The sequence below is a fragment of the Podarcis muralis genome, chromosome 8 (assembly GCF_964188315.1).
Source record: "Podarcis muralis chromosome 8, rPodMur119.hap1.1, whole genome shotgun sequence".
Classification (NCBI taxonomy): domain Eukaryota; kingdom Metazoa; phylum Chordata; class Lepidosauria; order Squamata; family Lacertidae; genus Podarcis; species Podarcis muralis.
The window spans coordinates 38558854-38584410 of NC_135662.1; the positions used below are offsets into that span (position 1 = coordinate 38558854).

Sequence of the window (25557 nt, forward strand, 5' to 3'; positions counted from 1 at the left end):
AAAAAAAAACCACCATTGGGGCAGAGTGAAATGTAGAAAAAAAGAATAGATTTTTTTTTCTTAGCAGGAATAAATTTTAGGTACTTTTATGGGAATGCTTTAAAAAAAACAAAAAAACCTGTTCTGCCACCTTAACAACAATGGATCCGCAGCTATCGGCACCCAGCAGGCTGCCATGTCTTGCTTTCCCATGCCCCACTAGAAATGATTCTACGTTATGATGTAGCATCATTCTAAAGGCACTGTGAAGGGGAAAAGATGGGTCTCCCACTGGCCATTGTTGGAGCAATTCAGTTTAAGAAAGAAAAACAGCCAAACAGCTGCTTCCACAACTGCTTTTTTCTAGTAAGCCCTCAAGACAAAACTTTGTAGTCAGTACCCATGGAAAATAACACCTATTGAAATATATTTTTAGTACTTTGGCTAAGAAAGTTATAGCTAAAGAGCAAAACCTTGGGTTACAAACTTACAGTAATTCATTCTGGAGGTCCGTTCTTAACCCGAAACTGTTCTTAACCTGAGGCCCGCTTTTGCTAATGGGGCCTGCTGTGTTGCCGGTGCGCGATTTCCGTTCTCATCCTGGGGCAAAGTTCTCAACCCAAGGTACTACTTCTGGGTTAGCAGAGTTTGTAACCCGAAGCGTTTGCAACCTGAAGCGTTTGTAACCCGAGGTAACACTGTATTGTACAGTTGAGTTGTAGGAAGGCAAAATTCTGTTTTGAAAGACATAATGCTATGCATCTTCAGGGAGAAAAGGAGGAATTTAAATACCGTACTTCTGCCTACAAACCATGCTTTCTCCTCTGAATGCACCTACGCACAGGTAAAAATGTGGCATTTGACCACGTTCTCTTGGCTTGTTATTTTAATATTGTTCTCTTTATGGTTGTTTTATTACATGTTCTTAAATTTGATGCACATAGACCTGCCCACACATTCTCCATCACTCACAACATCCCATTTTGTTTTTCTTGTGAAATCTTCTGCGGTGCAGGCAAGGTTCAGTTTAACATGCTAGCTCAGCTATCAGTGTTCGGTTTCTTTTTTACAGCTGCCAAAAAAGTCAGTGCTACTCTGTCTCTGTATTTTAGGGACATATATACCTTTGACTCCCTAAGGATGCATTTTCTCATATATTCTGAGAGGCTGAAGAAGCCTAGGGGCTTATTAATGGTGATTATGATGAGAACAAACCCTGAGCAATTGTGAACAGTATATGCATGTTTCTGTGACCTAGAAACTGGAAAGGTTTGATTTCCTAGCCTCAACTTTTCTGCACTGCTACCAGTTAACCCTTCCATGTGTTTCATCCTTTTGCTCCTCTACAAAGCTTTCTTCTCCTATTACTTATGTCATGTTGTTCCTTCCTTATAATTTACTTTTAAAAATATTTTAGGGTTGTCTACTAAACAAGAGACAAGAGGTGAAATTCAACATAGTTCCAAGACACGTGTTTTGTTTCTGCAAGCATTTCAGTTTGCTGGACATAACAATCACCTGCTCTTTCTCCATTCACTATTCTGGGGGTTCTCCTGAACCCTCCTCCCAGCCAGTTTTGGGACTCCGGGGTGTGTACATATAGAAGAGATGGAGGAAATCCCATTGCAGCAGTGCTTGTGCAAGGCTTCTGCTGACAGGACTTGTGACGTAAATCCTCCCCAAGACATATAGAAGCTCAGGAGAAACCTGAGAGGAGATGAGCAACACTTTTGTATTTGAGCTATAAAGCGAAGGCAGTGCTCATACAACATTTTTTGTTAAAGTGAAATAAATAACAACAAATAAATAATATGGGTATAATAAGTGTGTTTCCTGTCAGTCACTAGACATTGCGGCCTGGCTCTCATATATCTGTGGTGGCGGCCTTGATCTAAGATTGTATTCTAAGGAGGTCTCGAAGCTCCTGAATCATTCAGAACCACAGTACGTGGTCGTACAACTAGTTTACCCCTCCTGACTGGCAGAGGAAAGAAGAGTTAACAAACCTGGTATTCTAATTCAGATCTTTCAGGTGTGGAGTCTGACTAGACCAGCTAACCAACTTATAGACTCCCCTTGAAGAAGGCAGAAGACTAGTTGCAAAAGCAGTCATAATCCAAAGTACAATAAGTCATGCACAAGAATTTATGCAGTAGAAGCACTGGGCTTTCTCCCCTATTCCCAGTAGCAACAGCTTATTACATTATTTGGTTCAGAGTTTGGTTCTAAAGTTATACAGTGTCTAAGAACACATGATCAGAATTAAGAAAACCTGGGAGACTGCTTGTTAAATAAACAGAGTTCTTCATGTTGCCCTCTTTTCATTGTTTTGAATGAATGCATAGCTTTGTAAATAGTGCTACAAAGATTCATTTGAATAAAGGGGTGGTGATGGAACAGCATGAATTGTTGCAATAATTAAAGGGTAGAGGTGTTTGTTTGTTTTTTGTTTTGAGGTGCTTAACATTTGATAATCAAGCCAGTTGACTGATGCGTCTATTGTTTAAAAAAATGAGTGTTATGCTTGTTATCATGATAGCACATTATAAAATCACTGAACATTTCAACCCAACAGCCCTCATTTATCTAGGGACCCCCAGCCTAAGGAATCTTTCCCTAGGAACTCGAATCCTGTTTGACAAGATATTTACTGTAAACATAAATTCAACAGTCTGATGTCTAAACTTCTTGATTTCATAGCATGTGACAATATATATCTGTGGGACAATATCACAATGTGGAAGACCTGAATTTGTTGTGACTGTATTTCTACCAGCAATTTTATTATCTGTTCAAAATCATGCCTGGAGAGTAAACAAAAAATCAGTAGACTTGGACTAGACTGTAAGCATGCAAATTTCTATCTGCTTCAGAACTTAATTTACTTTGGGAAGATAAATATTCACCCAGCAATATTCATCTAAAGATAACAGTCTTTCTGTTGTTTTATATTTGATTCTGAAACTGTTTGCTACAACATGCATATTTTCAGAGCGTACATATTAAGGTGTGGAAATCCCTTCGCAATGGTGGGCTATTGACAACATAAAGACAGCAGTGAAGTTGTGGTGTGCAGGTGTTCCAGCTGCACGAGCACCTATCATACCAGAAATAATAATGATGCCCTGAAATAAGATATTTCCAAATACTGTTGCATTTATAATTAAGTGCTCTTCCCAAAATAAATCTAGTTTATGCATTAGTTTTGTTCATATTTCAGTAATAATAATGATGATGAGGAGGAGGAGGATAATAATAATAATAATAATAATAATAATAATAATAATAATAATTATTTATACCCCGCCCATCTGGCTGGGTTTTCCCAGCCACTCTGGGTGGCTTCCAATCAAATATTAAAATACAGTAATACATCAAACATTAAAAGCTTCCCTAAACAGGGCTGCCTTCAGATGTCTTCTAAAAGTCTGGTAGTTGTTTTTCTCTTTGACATCTGGTGGGAGGGTGTTCCACAGGGAGGGTGCCACTACCAAGAAGGCCCTCTGCCTGGTTCCCTGTAACTTGGCTTTTCGCAGCGAGGGAACTGCCAGAAGGCCCTTGGCACTGGACCTCAGTGTCTGGGCAGAACGATGGGGGTGGAGATGCTCCTTCAGGTATACCGGACTGAGGCCGTTTAGGGCTTTAAAGGTCAGCACCAACACTTTGGAATTGTGCTCGGAAACGTACTGGGAGCCAATGTAGATCTTTCAAGACCAGAGTTATGTCGTCTTGGTGGCCACTCCCAGTCACCAGTCTAGCTGCCGTGTTCTGGATTAGTTGTAGTTTCCGGGTCACCTTCAAAGGTAGCCCCACATAGAGCGCACATTTTGTACATTTATTCAAAGCGCATTATTGAAGTGCAGATACTGGCATATAGCTCAATAGGCTCTAAACAGATCTCACTTAATGGAGCTACTCAGTAAGCCAAAGTAGTTCCTCTACATGGACTACAACTCCCATTATCCCTGACCAATGGCCATATGGGCCTGATGGGAACAACATCTGGACAACAACACCATTGGCTACCCCTTCCTGAAGGCATACAGTTTCATACAGCTTGGGAAAAGATGACACCTTTAAAAAACCACCCTATTCTAGTTTCTGTGTCAAGTTACTATTTTGACATTGCATTTGAACTATTGTACTGAACATCTAGTTTATGAGTGAAACACACACAAAAATCACATTAGCCTATTAAAGGCAACAATTACAAAGGGATGTAAATTGGAAATGCAGACTTATCGTCAACAAGCAGACTAATACCATCTTTGAATAATGCATCTTTCATTCACTCTTCCAGAAGATATAAGAGCACTATAGCCACTTGCCAAGTTTCATACTAATGTGCCATGGGGCAAATGGAGACCCTAAACTGTCACACCTTATTTAGATCATACATGTTGAAAAAAAGCTACTTCAGTTGCTTCACATATTAAATTACTATTACTTTACTCATATTTCTTTATGGACAATCTACAAACCCAAATAAATTATTAAAGAAGTGGTTTTCGAAGAGAAGATTATTTCCTTTTCTGCACAAAATACAGCCTAATATGATACTGTGCAAAGGTAACAGTCACAAAGGGAAAAAAGAAAGAATCGTTTTATGTAGCCCAGGATACAATCACATGCCAGAACATCTGGTTTCCCATTTATTTTGTGAGGGGCACTTTTGTATTTATATTACAATGTCACCTGCATAACTGCACAGACAACAAGAGGAAATGTCATACTTAAGAATCCTAGCATAGCCCTTATTTCAGTAATCAGTTATCACAAATTCTTAATTAACCCATAGCAAATTGTTGCTGACAGTAATTAAAATCTGTCCTTCTGACACATGTGTTCATGCACTATTGTTTAGAGTTCAAAGTAGTTATTATTGAGTTGTGTCAGCCTCATTAATTATCCTCTACTGTATTTGGCTTCATTCTGGTAAATCTTTGTTAATTGCTTTGATTGCAGTAGCATTTTCTTGCCTGATACATTGTGTATAAACTGTTAAGGGATTTATTTTTCCTAATAAGGTTGTGTTATGTGTAGTTTTCAGTTATTGTATTAAACATTTGTGCAAGCAAAGTGCACACACATAAATGTAACTTTAACATTAATCACTTTTAAATACTTCACCGACATGCTCCTTGAGCCATTCAGCTTCATTTAATTAAATTACATTTGAAGTCCTTGCTACAAACTGTATGATGGTGGCTATCTAAAGCAATAATTCCATATTAAGTCTTAGCATATAACTGTGCTATTTGACAGGTATTTGCTCTTCTACACAAGTTTGTCTTAGATTATGTTGTGTGGATTTACCCCTTTGTGAACTGCAATCCTCAAAACATGCAGTCCTCAAATACATTGTTACAACACAACCCCTGCAGGTACCGGTGGTGAACTGAATTGCACAACAGTGCAATTCGGTAAATGTCTACTGAGAAGGCAGTCCCACTGATTTCAGTGGGGCTTATTGCTAGGGAAGTGTGAATAGGATTGAAGTCCTAGTTAAATTTGCACCATGGTGCTTTAGCTGTATTCCTGTCATGCTACCACACCAAATATGGTGCAGCAACCTGAAGTACTGACTCCATCTGCAACATCACATCACCACAGTGATGTTGCACCAGGAGAGCAGTGACTTAATCCTATCCAAAACGCTTACTAGCCTATGCAGCAGCCAATGGTATCATGAAGTTCATCATTTCAGCAGCCTAAAGTGGGCTGATTTTAAAACATGTTCTGCAGAAACAGGTAGTTCTCTTAGTCATGATATATGAGGCAGTTAAGTTGGTTAAATGCAACTGCTACTGTTGTTTTGTGACAACTCAGGTTTCACTCTCATTACTGTTAATGTAAGGAAAATTGAACTGTCACTATTTATGCTTTCCCTGATCTACAACAAGATAGATGGCTTTATTTGCCTAGCTTCACACATGCCACACTACCACACCATCTGTTTGTTTTGTTAATGGCACTTTGTAAAGTCCTTGGAGTTCCTCATGGGTAAGTTCTAAATCTCTCTTCTTCAAAGTACTTGGGATGACTAGGAATGATTGTCAGTTTGGGCCTTAAGTTCATTTTCCAGTCTTAAGTTCATTTCCAAATATGTTTGATAATTTGAAAGTCGACGTGAAATTTCATATACATGTTTTCATGCATGTTTTTCCTAGTATAGGCAGTCTTGTATGCTGTTTTTGCTTAGTGTATGCATTTTTGCAATCGATTTTCTCCTAATAGCATGCATTTGTGTGTGTTATTTTTACTAATATGTTTGTTCTTGTGCACATTTCCCTAATGTATATACATTCCTATGCATTTTTAAGTTGAAAAACTGCATCGCAGTGCAAATTTTGAAGGAGAGCTGTGTTTCAGTTTGTGCATTGGCTTAGTAAGTGTGCCTTTGGTAGGGGCACATGAAACTGCAGACTGGACAAACTTCTCTCCCATCCCTAGTGATGACAATTCAACCCCCTCTGGCAGCATCTCATTGAACTCACTGAACAAACTCAACCAACAAAATAATCCCTTACTTCAAGTTACCTGTTTTACTGGCACTTTCGTCATCCTGGAAAAAATGAAAACAATAAGCTTGAAAATATTTATCTGCCTTGGTCACCTTAATCACCTCTTGCTGCCATCACATCCTTTCTGGCACTGGTCTGTGAGCTTTAACTGCCACAGCAGAGGCTGTCACATTGTGTTTAGATCCCAAACTATCCCATTGGACTTCATGATCATGTGTCTGCTATTAACAGAACTTTCCCCCAGGAACAAGTTCAGCAACTAGGTTAAACTGCATCAACGGTGCTTTCTCTGAAAGAAAAGGGTACCTTTAGTTGTGGCTGACAGGCAGCTTGACTAGCCATGCCTTATCTCTGGCAGCCTTACATCCAGCTGACATTGTGAGGTCATCTGGCCACTGAGGGAAAGGCCAATTCTAATCTAGATTGGTGTCATGTGGAAGATGACATACTCGTATGCATGTCACAGGCAGCAGCTCTGGAGGCCTGTAAGGGGCAGGGGTGAGGACAACACACTCTGGGTTGTGAAACCTGCTGGCAACAAGTTTCACCCCGTACTGTATTTGATGGTTTCCACTGATTGATTTTTGTGCATGGATGGTTTCTTTTGTTGGGACTCTTTTCACTAGTCACATCCAGAAGTTACATCCAAGTTATTTCTGATCTCTCTTCTTATTTTTAACCATATTGGGTTCCCTTGCCATTCCTACTGAAGTGCAAAGGGTTGACCCTCTGGAATTTCTTTAAGAGTTAGTACACAATTGGCCTGCACCTCTGTATAATCGTTCTTATGACTCCTATGAGGAGGCAAAATATTTGAAAATGTGGTCAGTTGGCATACATTAGGGAAGAAGACTGCACTACCCCCATTTCCCAGAGAAGCCTTGTTGCTAGGCAAAAACTAGCAAAAATTTCCTTTTGATGATTCTGTCAAAGTTGAACCTCTCCAGAGCAAAAACTGCAATGGCAGAGAGTCCTGGTGTCTTTTATTATATTGGTGACATTATATCAGATTATTACTGAGAAGAGACTAGGCCAGAATTAACAAGGAACTGAATTATAGCTTTATAAATTAGAACAAAAGTAATTATACAGCTAGCTTCCTATTTCTGGTTGCAGTGCCACCTACTGCTGGAAGAGCAACTGATAGTTGCTGCTGTAGAGCAGCCCCTTAATTTGGCAGTTTTATCCCATTTTTAAAGTGTATGCTGGCACTATTGGGTTTTTTTAAAAAAAACACATTGCTATTATAGCCTTATTATTTTCTGCCAAATATTATATGTTTTTGCAATGTAAAATTTAATAAAGTATTTAACACAGAATAAGTTCCTCAGTTTGCTGCAGATGGTATTCTCAAATCATTTGGTACTGAGAAAAACAGCAATATTCCTTGCATGGCAGTGCCAGCTTGAGCAGAATATTTCTAGCAATATCATAAGTACTATGTGTGTATACTCACCAGAAGATTTAGTACTAAAGCAATTAGGAGCTTTGGAACACAGCCTGCCTTGGTCCAAAGTAATTCAAAGGCTGCCCAATTCAGTTCAGGGTCCCAGGCCAAATCTGTTTCAGAGAAAAGGCCCATTCACTATGGGAGAAGGCAATTACTATATAACTTTTTGCTTTTGCTTTTGAAAAAAAATCAATGAAATTTGCAGGCACAGTAGCCCTTCAGAGTGTATTAAACCTACCAAATTACAAGCAAATGCAACCAGGATCTTTTGTGTTGAGCACTTTTTTTAAAGTTTGATGACGACAACTTTCTTTTAAAAGGAAATATCTATAGATTTTTTTAATTTCTAGCAGAATTAGATGAAATTTGCAAGCAGATTTGACCCTTCAGAAGAGATTGATCCTACTTAATTTTGAAGGATAACTGCTTTGGTTTTCCTGCAAGGGTAACCTTTACAGTTTTGGGATGGATAAAAATAATTAATTTAATTTCACCTAGTGTTTTGTAAGTAATTGTCCTGAAAATAGTGGGCATGAGAGGTAACACTGAATTGTTTTATAAACAATTCACAATTAACACAAACTCTCACAACCTCCCCTGACAAATGCATAAACTTTGGAGTCTGGTGTTGGGATGGAAATAAGATGCATTCCTAACCTCCCTATCAGCTACCTCTGACTCCTCAGGAAGAATCATCTTATCATTAATATTCTAATGTTAAATATTTATACCCAGTTACAACATGTTCTTTTTCAGCAACTTATGCATTAAGGAACAGAGACCCATAAGAAATTCTAATTTTCCTTTGAAAGCAACAAAGGAAACCATCTCCCATGTTCACCAGGTTTGGGTAGGAGGGACTTGGATTGGACAGAGGTGTTCCTCCACCCAGCTGTATTGGTCAAACTGGCCACCTGCTGCATGCTACTGGTTCAGAGCTTTCCATTCTGCCTGCTGAACTTTTGGGTGGGCAGAAGTGCTGCTGGTGGGTATCCTGCTGGTAACAGCCTGTAGAAAGCTCCAAAACAGGGTGTTCCAGAGGCTGGGAGGGTTGTGGCTAAGCCATCCTGGGAGCCATTAGATCCTGAGCTGGTCCCACTATTGTCATGTTATGATATCAGACCTAATCTGTGTCTGATCACTATGTCAGTTGCATGTTGGCACAGTGATCATCCTGGCATTGTTTTCTGATCATCCATCATGAACAGGAGGGCTGCAGATGCAGTAGTGGCCTCACCATTCCATAAAGAAAAAGAAGAAGAAGAGTTTGGATTTGATATCCTGCTTTATCACTACCCGAAGGAGTCTCAAAGCGGCTAACATTCTCCTTTCCCTTCCTCCCCCACAACAAACACTCTGTGAGGTGACTGAGGTTGAGAGACTTCAGAGAAGTGTGACTAGCCCAAGGTCACCCAGCAGCTGCATGTGGAGGAGTGGAGACGCGAACCCGGTTCCCCAGATTACGAGACTACCGCTCTTAACCACGGCACCACACTGGCTCCCTTGCCAGTCAGCAGTGGGAAGTTTTATTTCCCCCTAACAGGCAATGATAAACACCTCTCTTACGTACTCAGAGAAGAGGGGAATGTGAGTTGCCATATTACTCCATGGATGTATCTGTAAGGTTTTGTGTTTTTTTATAACCAAATATAGCATTCTCAAAAGACACAGAAACTTCAGACCCACTCCAGTGCACACATCAGCTTGACAACTTGGGAAAGCTTTGTGTAAAAAGATGTGGGCAGGGCATATTGATCTAGAAGAAAGTGAAGACTTTGTGAACAAATGTTTTGAATAATATACCCAGACAGTGCAAGAGTGGCCTTGGCAGCATTCAGCTACTACCTTTAAAAAGCTCATTCTTATCAATGAATTACACTCTACATAAGCATGAGCCCATTTTCAGCATTAGTTCAATTCCCATTCTTACTTCCTTGAGTGCAAAAACATTTCTCATGCCAAGAAATAAACAGCAGCACAGCATTGAAGTCACCTGTCTTGCTAAAGTTAATATTCATAAATATGATGCTTCATTAATATAGATATTTCCGGAATTTATCAGGTGTGAATCTGTATTTCTGGGGGGTTATCTACTTTTCTCTATCCACGTATTTGGCCTTTCATGAGATACAACATGTATAACTGACATACAACACATTTTATACCCACAGTATCCAAGAAGCAGAGGGTAAAAGCAAGTCCTAGACCAGCAAACCAAAAGAGGGATAAATTAATGAGAAGTACACCTATCCATCAGACAAAGCACTATGAGAGAGACAGAAACAGAGATTGTTGCAGTGTGCACCTATGTGGAAACCACATGAAGTCTTCCTCTCTAATCCCAAATATCTGTGGACTAACTGTGAATAGTAATGGAAAGGCATTCTCTCTATGAACAGATGCATTCTCTTCATAACTATTGCTTACATATTATTGATAGTCAACATTCCAAGACATTCAAAGTATGTTCTTCTGGGGTGAGCCATGGTAAGTCCTAGCTCAGATTAAACTTGGGGGGGGGGGGCTACTTCCATGTTGTGAGATGGACTGTTATCATACCTAGTAGCAATAACATGCCCTAAAATTAGAACAATATATGAATAAGCAAAATGTTCGTGTAAAACACATTATGTGAAACATGTCCTAATTATTTCAGAAATGCAATGTCATCTTGTCTTCAACATTAAATCTTGATTTAATGTCACTATAAAGCGCAGCCCACAAATAGCATCTAGGTGAGGCTCATCTAAAAATCAATGTAACTTCCAATTACTGTGGTAAAATGCCCCCAGTCAAAAAGGGGGGGAAGGAATGCTTCAAGTGATGGTGTCCCAGTAGACGTAAATGTAATGTTAACCAGTACCCTTGACTATCACATCTGAGAAATTAAAATGTTGGCTGAAAGGATTGACAAACAATTGACAAACATACAAATACACCCTTGGAGTTCCATGAGTTAGACAAGTTATTCTAGAATTGGACAACATGTGAAAACGTGTGTGTGTGTGTGTGAGAGAGAGAGAGAGAGAGAGAGAGAGAGAGAGAAACCAGCATGAGTTACAGTTGCTGACAAGGATCACGCAAGCAAGAGGGAAATGTGCTGCAAGCAACATGAATTGAAAGCACTGAAAGTATAACTGGGATAGACTCCAATTCAGACACAGCCTAGAGGGACAGGGCTCAGTGAACACACACATGATCCTCTTGACCCTTGCTGTCACTGAATATGGTAAACAAACAAACAAACAAACAAACAGGCTATGGAGTTTGAGTGGCCTTTGTCATTTCGCCGTTTACATGTACCATTTTAAAACTAGTTTTTACACATTCCCGAAAAGAGGAAAAAAGGGAAAAGAAAGATACTGCAGCCTTTGACCTTGAGGTCATAGTTGATCCCACACATTCGGGTCATAGCTGGAACACCAAAAACAAAACACATTTCCCCAACTTATGGTATTCAATGTATGGGATCCAAAGAAACATGGAGTCCAAAGAAGCTTCAGAATGCTTTTTCTTGAACTCTGACCACTCCTATGTCAGATGGAAAACATATTTTAAAATTCATGTGATTTTCAAAATAGTGTTTCAAAATTCAGGTGAGTTGTTTGCAATATGATTTGGGTGTCCACAAATAAGAAATAAAATTCCACTAATCTATAGAAGGCATGTCCAACTGCTCCCTCCCATCCATAGCCCTCCTGCACACCGATATATGCATTTGTATCAGGGTTACATATTGCTGTTGAGGCATGTCCAACAGGTAGCTCGCAATCAACTGGTAGACCGTGGGGTGTTCCTTGTAGATCCTGGTTGACCTCTGGCCCCTGAGTGATCTTCTTACAAAAAAAGCAAAAAACTTTGGCTTCCTAAAAAAAGCTCCATAATTTTGGTGAGATCACTGCCAGTCTTTTTACGACAATGGGTAGATCACTGCCAGTTTTTTTATACTGTGAGTAGATCACAGTCTATTGGGAGTTGGACGTCCCTGGTCTAGAGCAAGTATTTTAAGGTACTTTTTTGATTCTGGACTGTGTTATTTTCTTGCAGTACAGTGGTACCTCGGGTTATAAACACATTGGGTTACAAACTCTGCTAACCCAAAAGTAGTACCTTGGGTTGAGAACTTTGCCCCAGGATAATGGATATCACGCGGTGGCAGTGCAGAAGGCCCCATTAGCGAAAGTGCACCTCAGGTTAAGAACAGTTTTGGGTTAAGAACGGACCTCCAGAACGAATTAAGTTTGTAACCCGAGGTACCACTGTAATTGTCTTGTGCTTTAACCCCTTTCCTAAAACTTTATGGATAAATAAAAATGTACAAGTCGAAATTGAGAATTACAGACTAGGAAAATGGTTATTCTGACTTGTGAAAAAGAAGTTTCTTATATATTCAAAATAGATACATTTGTCTTCAATTCCATACACTACTCTTATGGCATTCCATTTGTCATCCTTTCTTTTAACCTTTCCATCCAAGCATTTTCCTGTATTGTTCATCCCATACTACAATCCATGCAGGTTTAAACTACATTTTTCCAGCATCACAGTGTAGGACCTTCATATGTACAATGAATGCATCCCACAAATCATTCATACATGTATAGAATGATTTGGGTACTTCTCACCAGCATACAGTCACCTTCCTTGTACCACAGCTGTTCCCTGTGTCATTCTAGTTTCTTTATACTGATGCAAACATAGTCCTGGTTCTGATCATGCTTTAGGTGAGTAGGAATGAGCCCTGGGTTTACCTGCATGAGAATTGAAGCTTTCACTTTTTACTTAAGAACAAACTGCAGCTCCTTGTTTTGCATCAATTCAGGGAGCTATGGTTTGTTCTGAAAGAAGTTAGTTTAAGAAAACCAGATTAAATTGTGATTTGATATCCAAATTAGTTAACTAAGGGCTTATCCACACTTCCGTTTGCCCCGCCACTCAGTGGCGTAGTGTGGGTTGTCAGCACCCGGGGCAAGACAAGTAATTTGCGCCCCCTAACCCGTGGATTTGCGCCCCCTAACCCGTGGATTTGCGCCCCCTAACCTGTGGATTTGCCCTAACCCCAGATGTTGCGCCCGGTGCGGCCGGCCCCCCCTGCACCCCCCACGCTACGCCACTGCCGCCACTTTTCCCTGGGGAAACCCATGGATTAGTGTTGAATCAGAGCAAATGGCAATCTGGCTTTCCATGGATTGCCATTGGTTCCAATTTATTGCTAAAGCAGGGGAAAGTGGTGGGGCAAACGGTAGTGTGGAAAAGCCCTTATCCTAGCAAACATGGGACAAGTGAGTTACAGATAGGTAGCCGTGTTGGTCTGCCATAGTCAAAACAAAAAAAATTCCTTCCAGTAGCACCTTAAAGACCAACTAAGTTTGTTCTTGGTATGAGCTTTCGTGTGCATGCACACTTCTTCAGATACACTGAAACAGAAGTTGCCAGATCCTTCTATATAGTGAGAGAACTTGCTGCAAGACAGACCCAAAAAAGAAAATAACAGAACACCTCTAGTCATCACATACAGCTCCCAAGTTAAAACAGTACAACGCATCATCAGAGATCTACAACTTCTCCTGGACAATGACAGTTCTCTTTCTCAAGCTCTGGGAGGGAGACCTTTCATTGCCTACAGACAGCCACCCAATCTTAAACAACTCCTAACCCACAATAATACTACAACCAGACTTAACACGGACACTGGCACCAGAGCCTGCAATAAACCCAGATGCCAACTTTGCTGCCACATACACCCGGACAACACCATTACTGGCCCCAACAACATCACACATACCATCTCGGGACTATTTAATTGCTCATCGTCTAACATTGTGTATGCCATCAAATGCCAACAGTGTCCTTCAGCTCTCTATATTGGACAAACAGGCCAAACCTTACGCCAAAGAATAAACGGACATAAATCTGACATCAAGAATCACAAGACAGAGAAACCAGTAGGAGAACACTTCAATCTCCCAGGACATTCTATACAAGATCTCAAAGTAGCTGTTTTACTACAAAGGAATTTCAGAAATAGACTGGAAAGAGAAGCTGCTGAATTGCAACTCATTACCAAACTTAAAACCATGGAGAGACCTGGTCTGAACAAAGACATTGGATTCTTATCTCATTATACATGACAAAGCCATTTTTCACCTTCTCACCCCTTGCTCTTTCCTGTAAGACCTATTGCAGTCGTTAAGAGTTGTCAACAGGCTCATCACAGCTATCTGCCAATCACCCATTCCCACCACCCTTCTGAGTAATACCCCTCCCCACCTTCTCACTATATAGAAGGATCTGGCAACTTCTGTTTCAGTGTATCTGAAGAAGTGTGCATGCACACGAAAGCTCATACCAAGAACAAACTTAGTTGATCTTTAAGGTGCTACTGGAAGGAATTTTTTTTTGATGGGACAAGTGAGAAAGCTCTCAGACCCATGCTTTCTAGGCACAGGACAAGTAGAACTGTGAATGAACCCTCTCTTTAGCTAGAACAAACCTCATTTTCTGGTATGTAACATGGAACTGAGGTTTGTTCTAATGTGAATGCAGAAACTTATACTCTGCTCCTCTCAAGTTCAAAGGAGAGGAATTAATGGAGAGCATGTGAGCCTGACATTCACCATGGTTTGTTCACAATCATTTATTAGGTGGTTTAGAATTATCATCTGAACTGGGCCATAGTCTCGGCCTACTCTAATTTTTCATCACATCCTGCAGTGTTTCTTCGTGTTCCCAAAATATACACTCCGACCCATTGTTCTAGATTTCCCCAACCACAATACTAAACCACTGCTATTAAGCACTAATCACTATGGCAAACTTTACTGAAATAGGTTCAGCCCAGACCTCAAAAAGAGCTTCTAATTATATGATAAATGCCCTTATTATATCCAAATTAGGAATTTTATATTACTTAGGACTTGTTTGATTTTTTTCCAGGGGTAAAAAATGCTGTGCAGATCATCAGACACTATTACTAGCCAGTATTTCATTTGTAGAAATCTAGGCACAAAGTGGCATTGATTGTATTTTTTCCCTAGTCTGGAATTGATTATCACTGACCTCATCTACTTGTGTCTAGGACATTGTACCATGAGCCTTTCCCACAACTTCATTATATGGTTCATTAACTTAACACCTTTATAATTTCCACATTCCTTGGTGTCTACTTTGTCTTGAAAAACTGGTACTAAATTATTAGCTCCCTGTGCTTTAAACATCCCCACCCATTAAAAGTTGAATTCAGGAGTTTCACTAGTCCCCAACCACATCCTTTCTAGTCCTTGCTGTGTGTGCTGCTCCATGCATAGAAATCTCCCTAGTACTGCTCCCTCCCATCCATAGCCCTCCTGCACACAGATATATGCATTTGTATCAGGGTTACATAATGCTGTTGAGTGCCTTCAGAGATTTACTGGGGATTCCATTCTGCCCTAGGGATTGTTCTCTCTTTGGTGCTACTTCCGTCTCATGCATTACAGCAGCAAGCCATTATTATTTCTAATTTAGATGATACTCCCTAGATAATGCATTGAATTGAGAAAGTCATGAAAATATTTTTCCTTATCAGTTTTAATTAACACTTTTATTACTATACTTAATAATTTCCACTTTATTCAAATATTGAATTATTTTATTTTAATTTTGCCAGGTTTCCCTTTTTTCTCTTCACTGGTTACCTGCTCTTTTATTTAACATATAGTAACTTATTTGAGGAGCTTCCTCTAATATCAGCCCCTGCCACTTTAATATTTTCTCTTTTGTTTTGTTTTCCCCCATCTGTAAGACCTACAGGTCTTATCTATACTCTTAGTATGATCTGATTTTGCACTGAACAAGAATTGAAATTCCACAGACTCTTGATTCAATAAAATTTGCAATAATCACATATGTTGAAGTTTTGAATACATTAGAATTAGAACGACACAAACTTACTGAAGAGAGATGGGAGGGGAACTAGGAGAACTATGGGGTGGTGTGCAAGAACAGGAAATGTGCATAACACAAACACAGATAGTTGAATGTCTTACTCATACTGTTTCAGACATTCACCCTAACGCAAAGTCTCATGTGCACTCATATGCATACATGGATGGAGAGAGAGAGAAAGAGAAGAAGAAGAAGAAGAAGAAGAAGAAGAAGAAGAAGAAGAAGAAGAAGAAGAAGAAGAAGAAGAAAAAGGGACAGAGGAAAAGGGACAGAGGGATGGAGTGCCTTCTTTGCCAGCAACAAAAGGGAGCAACAGTGTCAGGAGGAATTGCTGATGCACTAGCAGAAGCAGCCAGGAAGGGGTTGAGGAGCTCCTAGGAACTTGGAAGGGAAGGAGTCAGATTATGTGGCATTCTCAGTGACGCCCAAGTCCCAATTCAGCTTGAATTGGGGATAGGGATTAATCAAGATATTTTTGTGTCCTCACCCTGTCCCGAAAATGACTTGCTTTGCCAAACACAGTTCAAAACGGAATGGAAGGATTCAGCAACCATGATTGGTCTGTGCTTTAATTCATCATGCCCATATACAGAAACAAAATGAACAACCCATTCCCCTACTTTAGAAATACATGATAAATTTGAATCCATGAGTGGCCAAGTTAACAGGGAACTCTTGGTTTGTTTCCAGATTCAATTCAAGGTGCTAGTGTTAATTTTTAAAGATCTAAAAGCTTGTGACTGGGTTCCTTAAGGTTTACCTTCATATGTCCCACTGCACATGCTCTGTCATCATCTGTTGCCCTGCTCTAAATCTCTCCCTCCCTGAGGCACAGCTTCCAGTGACGAGGGCAAGGTTAGTAGTTCCTGACCTCTGGAACACCTTACTGAGATGCGCCAATCCCCATCACTGCACTATTTTTAGCCAGTTGGTATAAAATGTGACTGCTTATAGATGCATGTGGCTGATTGTTTAATCTTTAATGTTTTGGTTCTGGTGGTTGTTTTGATATTATTTATTGTGGTTTAGATTTGATATACAGTGGACGCTCGGGTTGCAAACATGATCCATGTGGGATGCACGTTCACATCCCGCAGCGTTCACAAGCCACAGCAGCACATCTGCGCATGCGCGGGTTGCGATTCAGCACTTCTGAGCATGTGCAAAGCGTGATTTAGCACTTCAATGCATGCACGACTGCCAAAACCTGGAAGTAACCTGTTCTGGTACTTCCAGGTTTTGGTGGGTCCGTAACCCGAAAAAATGCAACCTGAAGCGTCTGTAACCCTAGATACGACTGTATATTGATATTTTGATTTTATAACGTAATGTTGCAATAGGAATATATTTTAGCATGGTTGTTGCATTTGAATTCAATAGGTTCCTTGAATTTCTTTTGAAAATTGGGCAAGGTATACACTTTAAAATAAATAATTAACATTATTTACACTTGAGTGAGTGGCAGGCCTGGCCATCACAGCCCCTGCATGTACTAAGTTACGCTAGTATGGCTATGGAGTTGTTGTTGTTTCTGTTGTATAGAAGCCACTTTGAGAAAGTATGTATGTATAAGTAAAGTAAGTCTCAGCTGGGATTTGTAATATTCTCTCCACTATTCACACTCTGCTCCCCCCAGCCCACCAGCTATACTATGCAGCTATACTGGACTAATTTCAGATGCAGATTTTTGCAGATATATTTTGAGGAAGCCATTTCCCACTCCAAATAACAGAAAGAGGAGGGGGGGGGAATCTCTACTTCAGAGCTAGGCTGGGTAGCTAGAGCTTTCTATAGTGTGGTAGTAAATATATATATTTGTTGACCCAAAGAGAAGGACAAGAACAAAAGGAAAGTCAGTGGCAGACCTTGGCATCTCAAATTTCAGTGGTGCCCTGTGCAACACCAAAATCCGGTGCCCCCTCACCTCCTGTTTGACATCATAGTTGTGGTGCCTGCTACAGCGACCCAGAAGCTCTGCATGTGGTGCGACCAAATTGGCTGCGCTCTCCTAGATCTGCCTTTGGGGAAGTGCAGGAAAGCAAATGTTAGCTAACAGGAAAAACCAGACAGCCTCATAAGGTGATGAACCCTTCTTCACTGGAATTATTTAAGCAGAGACTGGATAAACATTTGTTAGGGATGCAGTGGTTGCATCCCGCATTGAGCAGGGGGGTGAATTAGATGACCTCCTAAGTCCCTTCCAACTCTGTGTTTCTATGAAAACACATTTCTATGAAAATTTGGTGGGAGAAGAAGCCAGATTAGGTGAAAATCAGAGAAAGAAATCCACATCTCTCTACAAGATAGGGAGATGCCTCCACCTGCCTGCACCATTTGAATACTCCCAAATGACATCATTGCTCATGTTGTGCTTCCCAGAACCTTCATTGAAATAACTGCTTCTTCCGGCACTTGCTGAAAACACATTTATAGGGCAGATTCTCATTTCCAGCAAGTCTGTTATAGCACACACAAGATGTGAGTTAAGAGTGCTGCATGTATATACACATAGCATCGATACAACATGCATATATTTGTCAAAATATCCATAGCTTTATACTGAGAAATTCAATAGGGGATGATAAAAGATGATGATGAAGAAGAAGAGTTTGGATTTGATATCCCGCCTTTCACTCCCCTTCAGGAGTCTCAAAGCAGCTAACATTCTGCTTTCCCTTCCTCCCCCACAACAAACACTCTGTGAGGTGAGTGGAGCTGAGAGATTTCAAAGAAGTGTGACTGGCCCAAGGTCACCCAGCAGCTGCAAGTGGAGGAGTGGAGACGCAAACCCGGTTCCCCAGATTACGAGACTACCGCTCTTAACCACTACACCACATAAACAATAAAATCCCATAAGGTGATAAGACTCTGACTCCCGGATGAAGCAAAACAACTATCTGGCTGTATCAAGTATTCAGACTATAGCAAGAACATGAACTCCCTGATCACCTCTAATACCTGTTTCAACTTTTCGTTTGTGCATTCTATGCCAGAGTTCAGCATTGACATTTGTAGAAATGAGAGGCAGAACACAAAGAAGGCAGTTTTAATTATTATTCATAAATCAAGTGTCATCAGTGGCAGGCATCACTTTCCACGCATCCTAGTAAAATGTTCATTTTAATCATTTTAAGTAGCTTTTTCACAGCATCACCCTGTGCATGCGACATTAAAACCCCCATTAATTCCCCATTAGTATGCTTTAATTAAAAATAATAATACATAACTTTTTTCAACAATAGCATTTATATTTGTAAAGAAAATCAGAACTTAGCTGTATTACGAAGAATAAACGGGTTCCAACAATTCAGTGGCTTAACAAATGTCACAATTATAAGTGAATTACATATTTTATCGCGAGATTATATGAGAGGGCAAATATACCAAAGAACCAGCAATTTACATCTCTAGGGAAGAAAGAGGGAAAAAGTGGGGAAGAGGAACATGATATATCCTCTCTACTTCTGTCCTCCTTCCCCAGCCATCCTTCTGTCTCTCCTTGCAACCATTTCAACAGATGTCTCCTGCAGTTGCAGCTAGGGGTGTCAGAAAAATTCTTCACATTTTTGCACAAATTCCATGTGTTTCTGCACCTCAAAGTGTATCCTGGAACTAAAGCTCCTCCTTGTCTTATATACCCCTCTCTTTTTTGCTCTGCAAAAAAGGGGTATTTTACTCATAAAGCAAATGGTGTGGTGTAGGTTATGTGGGCATTGTTGTTTCCAAACTATATTTCTTACCATTAGTAACTGTGGCAACAAGTCACTCTTTAGTTATGCAACAGTATGTCCAAAAAAAGGAAATGTCCCAGGCTATTGACTTTACAAAAGAAATTGGTTTGATTAAGATTAAAATAGGCACTGCTTGGATATGATTCCTTTTGGTAATGAAAGTGTAATGAAGATGTCTAACCATAAATATGAACAGTGCAAAACATGCAGTTCACTGCACAAGGGCAGGGGACGATAGACTGGCAAAATCTTACTTTTCCATGCAGCATGGGACAACGAGAAAGATTCAGTCTATGCACAGGAGAGTGGGATAGGGATTCACACATGCCTACTGATAGCCATTGAAGTGTCTTGCTAGAGGAAATCATCAGCCACCCCTGCAGGGCTATCAAGACTGGAGAGGAAAAGCTGCAGTTTGTTGGTAATTGTCATGAGGTGGCAGGGTGTGTCTCAGTCAGCACTGTGGAAGCACATGGTTGCTGTCCGACTAGCACCACCACCTATGTTGGAAGCCAATTCTAACACTAGGAACTATTAGTCACTCAGCAACCATGCATTCACATGGTTCTGGACTCCTGATAGTTACTAGTAAGAATGAGCTTTTCTGTGCTGGATGATTGCTACTGGGTGCCAGCCAGAGACCCACCTCACTGGCCAGTGCTGCTCTCTTGTTCTGTTAGTGCAAAGTACTTTTCACCATATCCTGTGCAACTTCCAAAGTTCCAAGTACATTAAGATGATGGGATAGAAGACCAGTGCTACTGCTGGGAAATAACAATGCTTGTCTCCTGAATTCTTGCTGATATTCTTCCTTTTCCACTCTCTCTGGACCTACAGCACCTCCAGCCCTACTGCTAAGGCCAGGAAATGTTAGCAGGGAAAACACAGAAATGAGAAGTGACAAACTGTTACTTTACTAGGCTTTGCTTAACTGTTAACTGCACCAAGTGTGGTCAGAAGAAGAAAATAGAGCCAATATAACAACATCAGCAACAACAAATGCTAGAATAATTTGTCTGCACATGTAATAATACATATTAAATATATCACATAAAACAATTTTCAGCCTAGATTTCCAATGTATCTACATTATTCTTAATAATATTTTTATTAGTGATTCTCATGTGCTTTACCAAACGGGGTCCAATATAGTATTCTGTTTTGTTTATAGACCTTTTAGTTCAAAATATCCTGCAACATGGAATGGATATATATATGAAATTTTAAAATGATGAGGAATGCCTACTTTTGAACCTCAGTCATATGTAAACATTCCCCCCAGCTTTGCAATAAATCTGCTTTTCGTGTATTTTTAAAAAACAACTATTAATGCCTATCTTTGGTGAAAAAATGATAAACAATGTACATATCAAAATTCTAAAGTGTGTAAATGTGTGCTTTTTTTAAATAGTGTTGATTCTCATAGTGGGAAAAGTAATAAGCCCTCATTTTTAAAATAAAAGCAGATATTCTGAGAAGAATGAGGAGGCAATGCTAAAGTGTCTCAAAGGCTGCATGTAGTTTCCAATTCTAGCATTCAACAATGATGCCATCTTCTCAATATCATACAACGGTAGTGGGGAACCTTCAGCCCATGGGTCAAATGAGACTCGCCAGCTTTGGAAGGTCATTTTGGCTAACCCTATCTACATTTGCTAGGGCTGACATCATATATGACCTCAGATATGGCACATATTGAAATTTCAGTCCATGGCCAAAGGAATGAAAGAATCAAGTGCACACTTTCCCCACCCCCTTGCAGCTAAATGTCAGTGCTTTTAAGATTTTGGTATCTTTTCCTGACACCCTGCTCAGTGGAAGGAAAATTTTAAAAAGTGCTGGCCTTTGACTGCAGGGGAAGAAGGGGCGTGAGCATAGCTAGAAAATGCTGGTGATTCTTTTTGTGTGTGTCCCTAAATTGAATTCAGAGTGGAGATGCAAAAGAACATGTTTTCTCTGCAGTTAAAACCTTCCTTTGCAGGTGTGGTTTGATTTGAAGAAGTGGCTACAAAGAAAGATTGTTCCTTTGCAACCACTTCTTGAACTCAAGATATGCCTGCAAAGAAAAAAAAAGGAAGAATCAGGAGCATGCTTAGGGTACACTCCCGATTACTTCCTTTGAAGTCATGGTGGTGCCAGGTGATTTACAGGTTGCTGGCCCCACCCACCTGTCAAAGTGGCCCCCAAGGGTGGGGTGGGGGTTCTGAATCCACTCCACTGGCTGAATCCAGTTCCCCTCCCCTGCTGTACAACCTTAGCTACAGAGCACCCCTAGTTTAACAACTTCTCACCTGGAAGTCCTGATGGTGTCCTAAACAGTGAGCTGCTTTGTGCTCACCCAGGTCACAATGCCCCTCTCTTTCTTCCACGTCATGACACAACATTTTGAAATCAATTATCTGGATTACAGTCCAGATAACCAAAGTATGTGAGCAATAGGGTGTGGCCAGTTTAATAAAGAGATCTTTGACTAAAATATAAATAATAGAGATAAAGGTGGATGTCATTTTGGAATGAAGAAGTTCCATATTATGTTACAGCAGAATTTTAGAAATATTCTCTTCCTTCAGAAACATTATAAGAAAATATCCATGAACACAAAGATTTATTGAAATATACCTTTAGTCACAAAGCCAGAATCTCCAATATTATCATCAACTGTAAGCTATATCATATGTTACTTTTTATATAGTTCTATATACAGGTTCAGATATACTTTAAAAAACAAATATCAACTATCAGTTAAAATTCACTGCAGCCATTCCACCTCAATTTTTAAATAAATCACTAAAAACACTTGCTGTCGGAATTAAGTAAGACACCAACCAAGATCTCCAGGAACAAAGTGACTATAGTCCTCTATTTTTAAGTGCTCTAACACTTTTTTACACATTGATTCAATCAGGCAGCTATGTACTCACCTGCAGTGTCCTTCATAGCTACTAAGAAAGGAAACCCACTGATCCTAGTCAGTCCCATAATAAAATCTGCAGTCATTTCAGCTGGATCACAATTTCAAGCTTAACCAAGGTTCTTGAATTCTACTTTTATCAAGTAGACACACACACACACACACACACACACAGACAGACAACTGATGTTACATGGAGCCTTTTAAAAAGTACAGTAGTTTAATGCAGAGGTTAAATTCGCGTTTCTCTAAATTTGTCCAAATACTTTATTACACTTTAAAGTGAATGCTAATTTATTATTACTATCAATTCCATTTGTTGGTCTCAAAGTGACTTAACAAGGTGCGCATACGAACACTTATTTTGTGAGGAGAACCAAAGACTGCTGACAAACTCATCTTACAATACAGCCCCGTCCACCTTTACTCAGAAGTGAGTGCTAAGTAGCCTGCAACACCTATTCAGGATTTTGAAACTACAGTCCTTTACAATGCTCCTCTTCTCTAAACTTATTGCATATACCTTTTCATAAGGTGACGTTATGGCACCAAAGCCATAGGACCCTTAAACAACTAACCATGTGCTTGTTCCCCATATTACTTTTAAACAAGTAACAGCCTCAGAAGTAACGCCTTGTGACTTAGCAAGTCAATCGGAGCTGGAGCTGGAATTTGCGTGTGCTCCTTTTTAAGCAGACGCATGGATTATCCTAGTGATATGGTATTTCCGCTTCAGAATTTGGAATGACCCCACCCATTATTACCTGCCAAGCGCATCTCTGCTTTTAAAGCTCAGGAGACAAGCAGGGAAACAGGCGAGGTCTCAGCATCACGCAGCCCAACAGTGCAAAAACAAACGAGTCTCCTAAGGGGCGTGGATGCCATCTCTCCATTGTGTGCCTATTCAGCCGCTCCTGAAAAGCCCTAAGTGGCAGCACGGGCGAGCACACGCCAGGAATCGATGCCTTGGCGGGTCAGTTCATTCAAGCCCGGGCGTTGACACACAGAGAGTTCAAGGCGCACGACACGAGACAGTTGCCCTTGGAGAGGCGCGGGGTGGGCACCCCGCCTCCCCAAGAGCTGTCCAGCAGTTAAGGCAACCGGGCCTCGGCGTCAGACCCGGCTAGGCAAGTCGCCGGCTCTGCGCCTCTTAGGACACTTTCCCAGGCGACCGAGGCCCGGCTGCGCGCCTGCCTTAGCGCAGGGAGTTCAAGGAAGGTGAGCCCGGTGAGCGCGCGTGCCTTACCTCCAGATCTGCCCCAGCTGCAGGATGTGGATGAGCGACTGCATGAGCCAGATGCAGAAGGCGCAGGAGGCGGACCGGCTCTTGGGGGGCCGGATGCCGCCGCCGCCGCCGCCCGCCCCTGCTGCTCCTCCGGTGGCGGCGTTGGTGCTGCTGCTGCTGTTGGTGCTGTTGGTGGCGTTGCCCTTGCTGGCGTTGGACGCCTGCCTCTGCGGCGTGCCGGGCCGGGCGCCGGCCTCCATGTCCCCCGCGGCGGAACCGCTGCTCACCAGCAGCTTGCTCTCGCCGTGGCCGCCGGCCGACGAGGAGCTGGGCGCCCCTGCCGCCGCCGCCGCCCCGTCCTCGCTGCTGAAGTCGTGCACGAACCAGCGGAAGCTGAAGACCTGCACCGAGAGCGAGCCCAGCAGCACGAAGAAGAGCGTCAGCCCGAACCACCAGCGCTGGCCGCGCAGGTAGTAGTCGACCGCCAGCCAGAGGTCCGTGCCCACGTCCGCGAAGTACACGGCCACGGCCGCCAGGATCCAGAGCCCGTCCCACAGCGTGTAGCGCCGCTGCTCCCGGCCCAGCCGCAGGCACAGCGACGACGAGCCGCCGCCCGAGCCCCGCGAGCCCCCGGCCGCCCGCCCGCCGCCGCCGCCGCCGCTACAGCAGCAGCGGCAGCCGCCGGAGGAGCAGCAGCCGCCGCCGCCGCCAGGCGCCTCGTCGTCTTCGGCGCCGCCGGGCCCCGCCGCCGAGGGCAAGCCCGAGGCCAGCGCCTGCACCGAGCCCGAGTGCTCCGAGTTCTGCAGCGGCGTGAACGCCACCTCGCTGCCCTTCTTCATCTTCAGCCGCCCCCCGTCGGACTTCGCGGCCATGATGCGGCTGGAAGGCGGCGGCGGCGGCGGCAGGGAGAGGGACCCCGTCCGGGAGCCCCTTGGAGTCCGCCCCCTCCCTCCCCCGCCGCTGCTGCCGCGGACAAGCCGCTCGCTCGGCGGCTCTTCTCGGGGCGCTGACGGGGCTGGGCCAGCGGCGCCTGCGGGCGCTGCTGGAGCGCCGCCTGCCTGCGGGGAGACCCGCTCACCCGCCCAGCCCCAGGCGCGAGCAGCCCGGGGAGCGGTCCCCGAAGCAGACCATCCTTTCCTCGGCCTGGCCCGCCCCGCCGCTTTGCCGCCGCCGCTGCCGCCGCCGCCACCCAGCTGACTGACGCCGGGAAAGAGGATGACCTCATCCCTCTCCCCCCTCCCCAATACACACGCGCGCGAGAGAGCGCACACACACACACAGAGCAGCCGTGGCGCCCAGGAGGGAGGGAGGGAGGCGATGGCACTGGGGAGGGGACGCTGTGGCGCAAGCAGCCGATGCAACAGGATGAGGGGATTTGAGGGGAGAAAGAATGAATCGCCTAGACGAGGAGCGCTGAGGGGTGGTCTGCAGAAAACGTTCCGGGAAGGTCGGGAGGAAGAGGCGTCCGCCTTGCTTTGCAGAGCGGAGGCGAAAGGGTGGCTACTTGTGTTCAGGGGACACGGGGAGGGCTACCAAGATCGCACTCTAAGCAGGGCGGGGGGATTTTATTTGACGGCAACACACCTGTGGGGGGTATTTCGGTGGGTGGGAAATATATAGATATGTATATCCGTGAGGGGAGAGGCAGAGACTAGAGTTCCACCACAGACTTGCTGCCGCTGCCCGCTTAGGCTGTTTAGTGCCACGCCGGTGTGGCCCTGAGCCTGTTTCGAGGCTGCAAGCTGGGCGGGCGCGAGGAGACAGCGGCTGAGGTGATGGGGCCGCGTGGGAGAAGTTGCAGGTGCCCATCC

General features: G+C 42.6%; 1 protein-coding gene across 3 annotated transcripts in view; it reads right to left on the reverse strand.

Moving 5' to 3' along the window:
• XKR4 (XK related 4) overlaps window positions 1-24934 on the reverse strand; it is a 354573-nt gene extending 329639 nt beyond the window's left edge. For all 3 annotated transcript variants that reach the window (XM_077933017.1, XM_028736949.2, XM_028736948.2), the window contains exon 1: window positions 23768-24934. In XM_077933017.1, coding sequence (XP_077789143.1) covers window positions 23768-24618 — 851 coding nt within the window. In that variant the 5' untranslated portion in view covers window positions 24619-24934. The remainder of the gene's footprint in view (window positions 1-23767) is intronic.
• Between the last annotated feature and the right edge of the window lie 623 nt (window positions 24935-25557).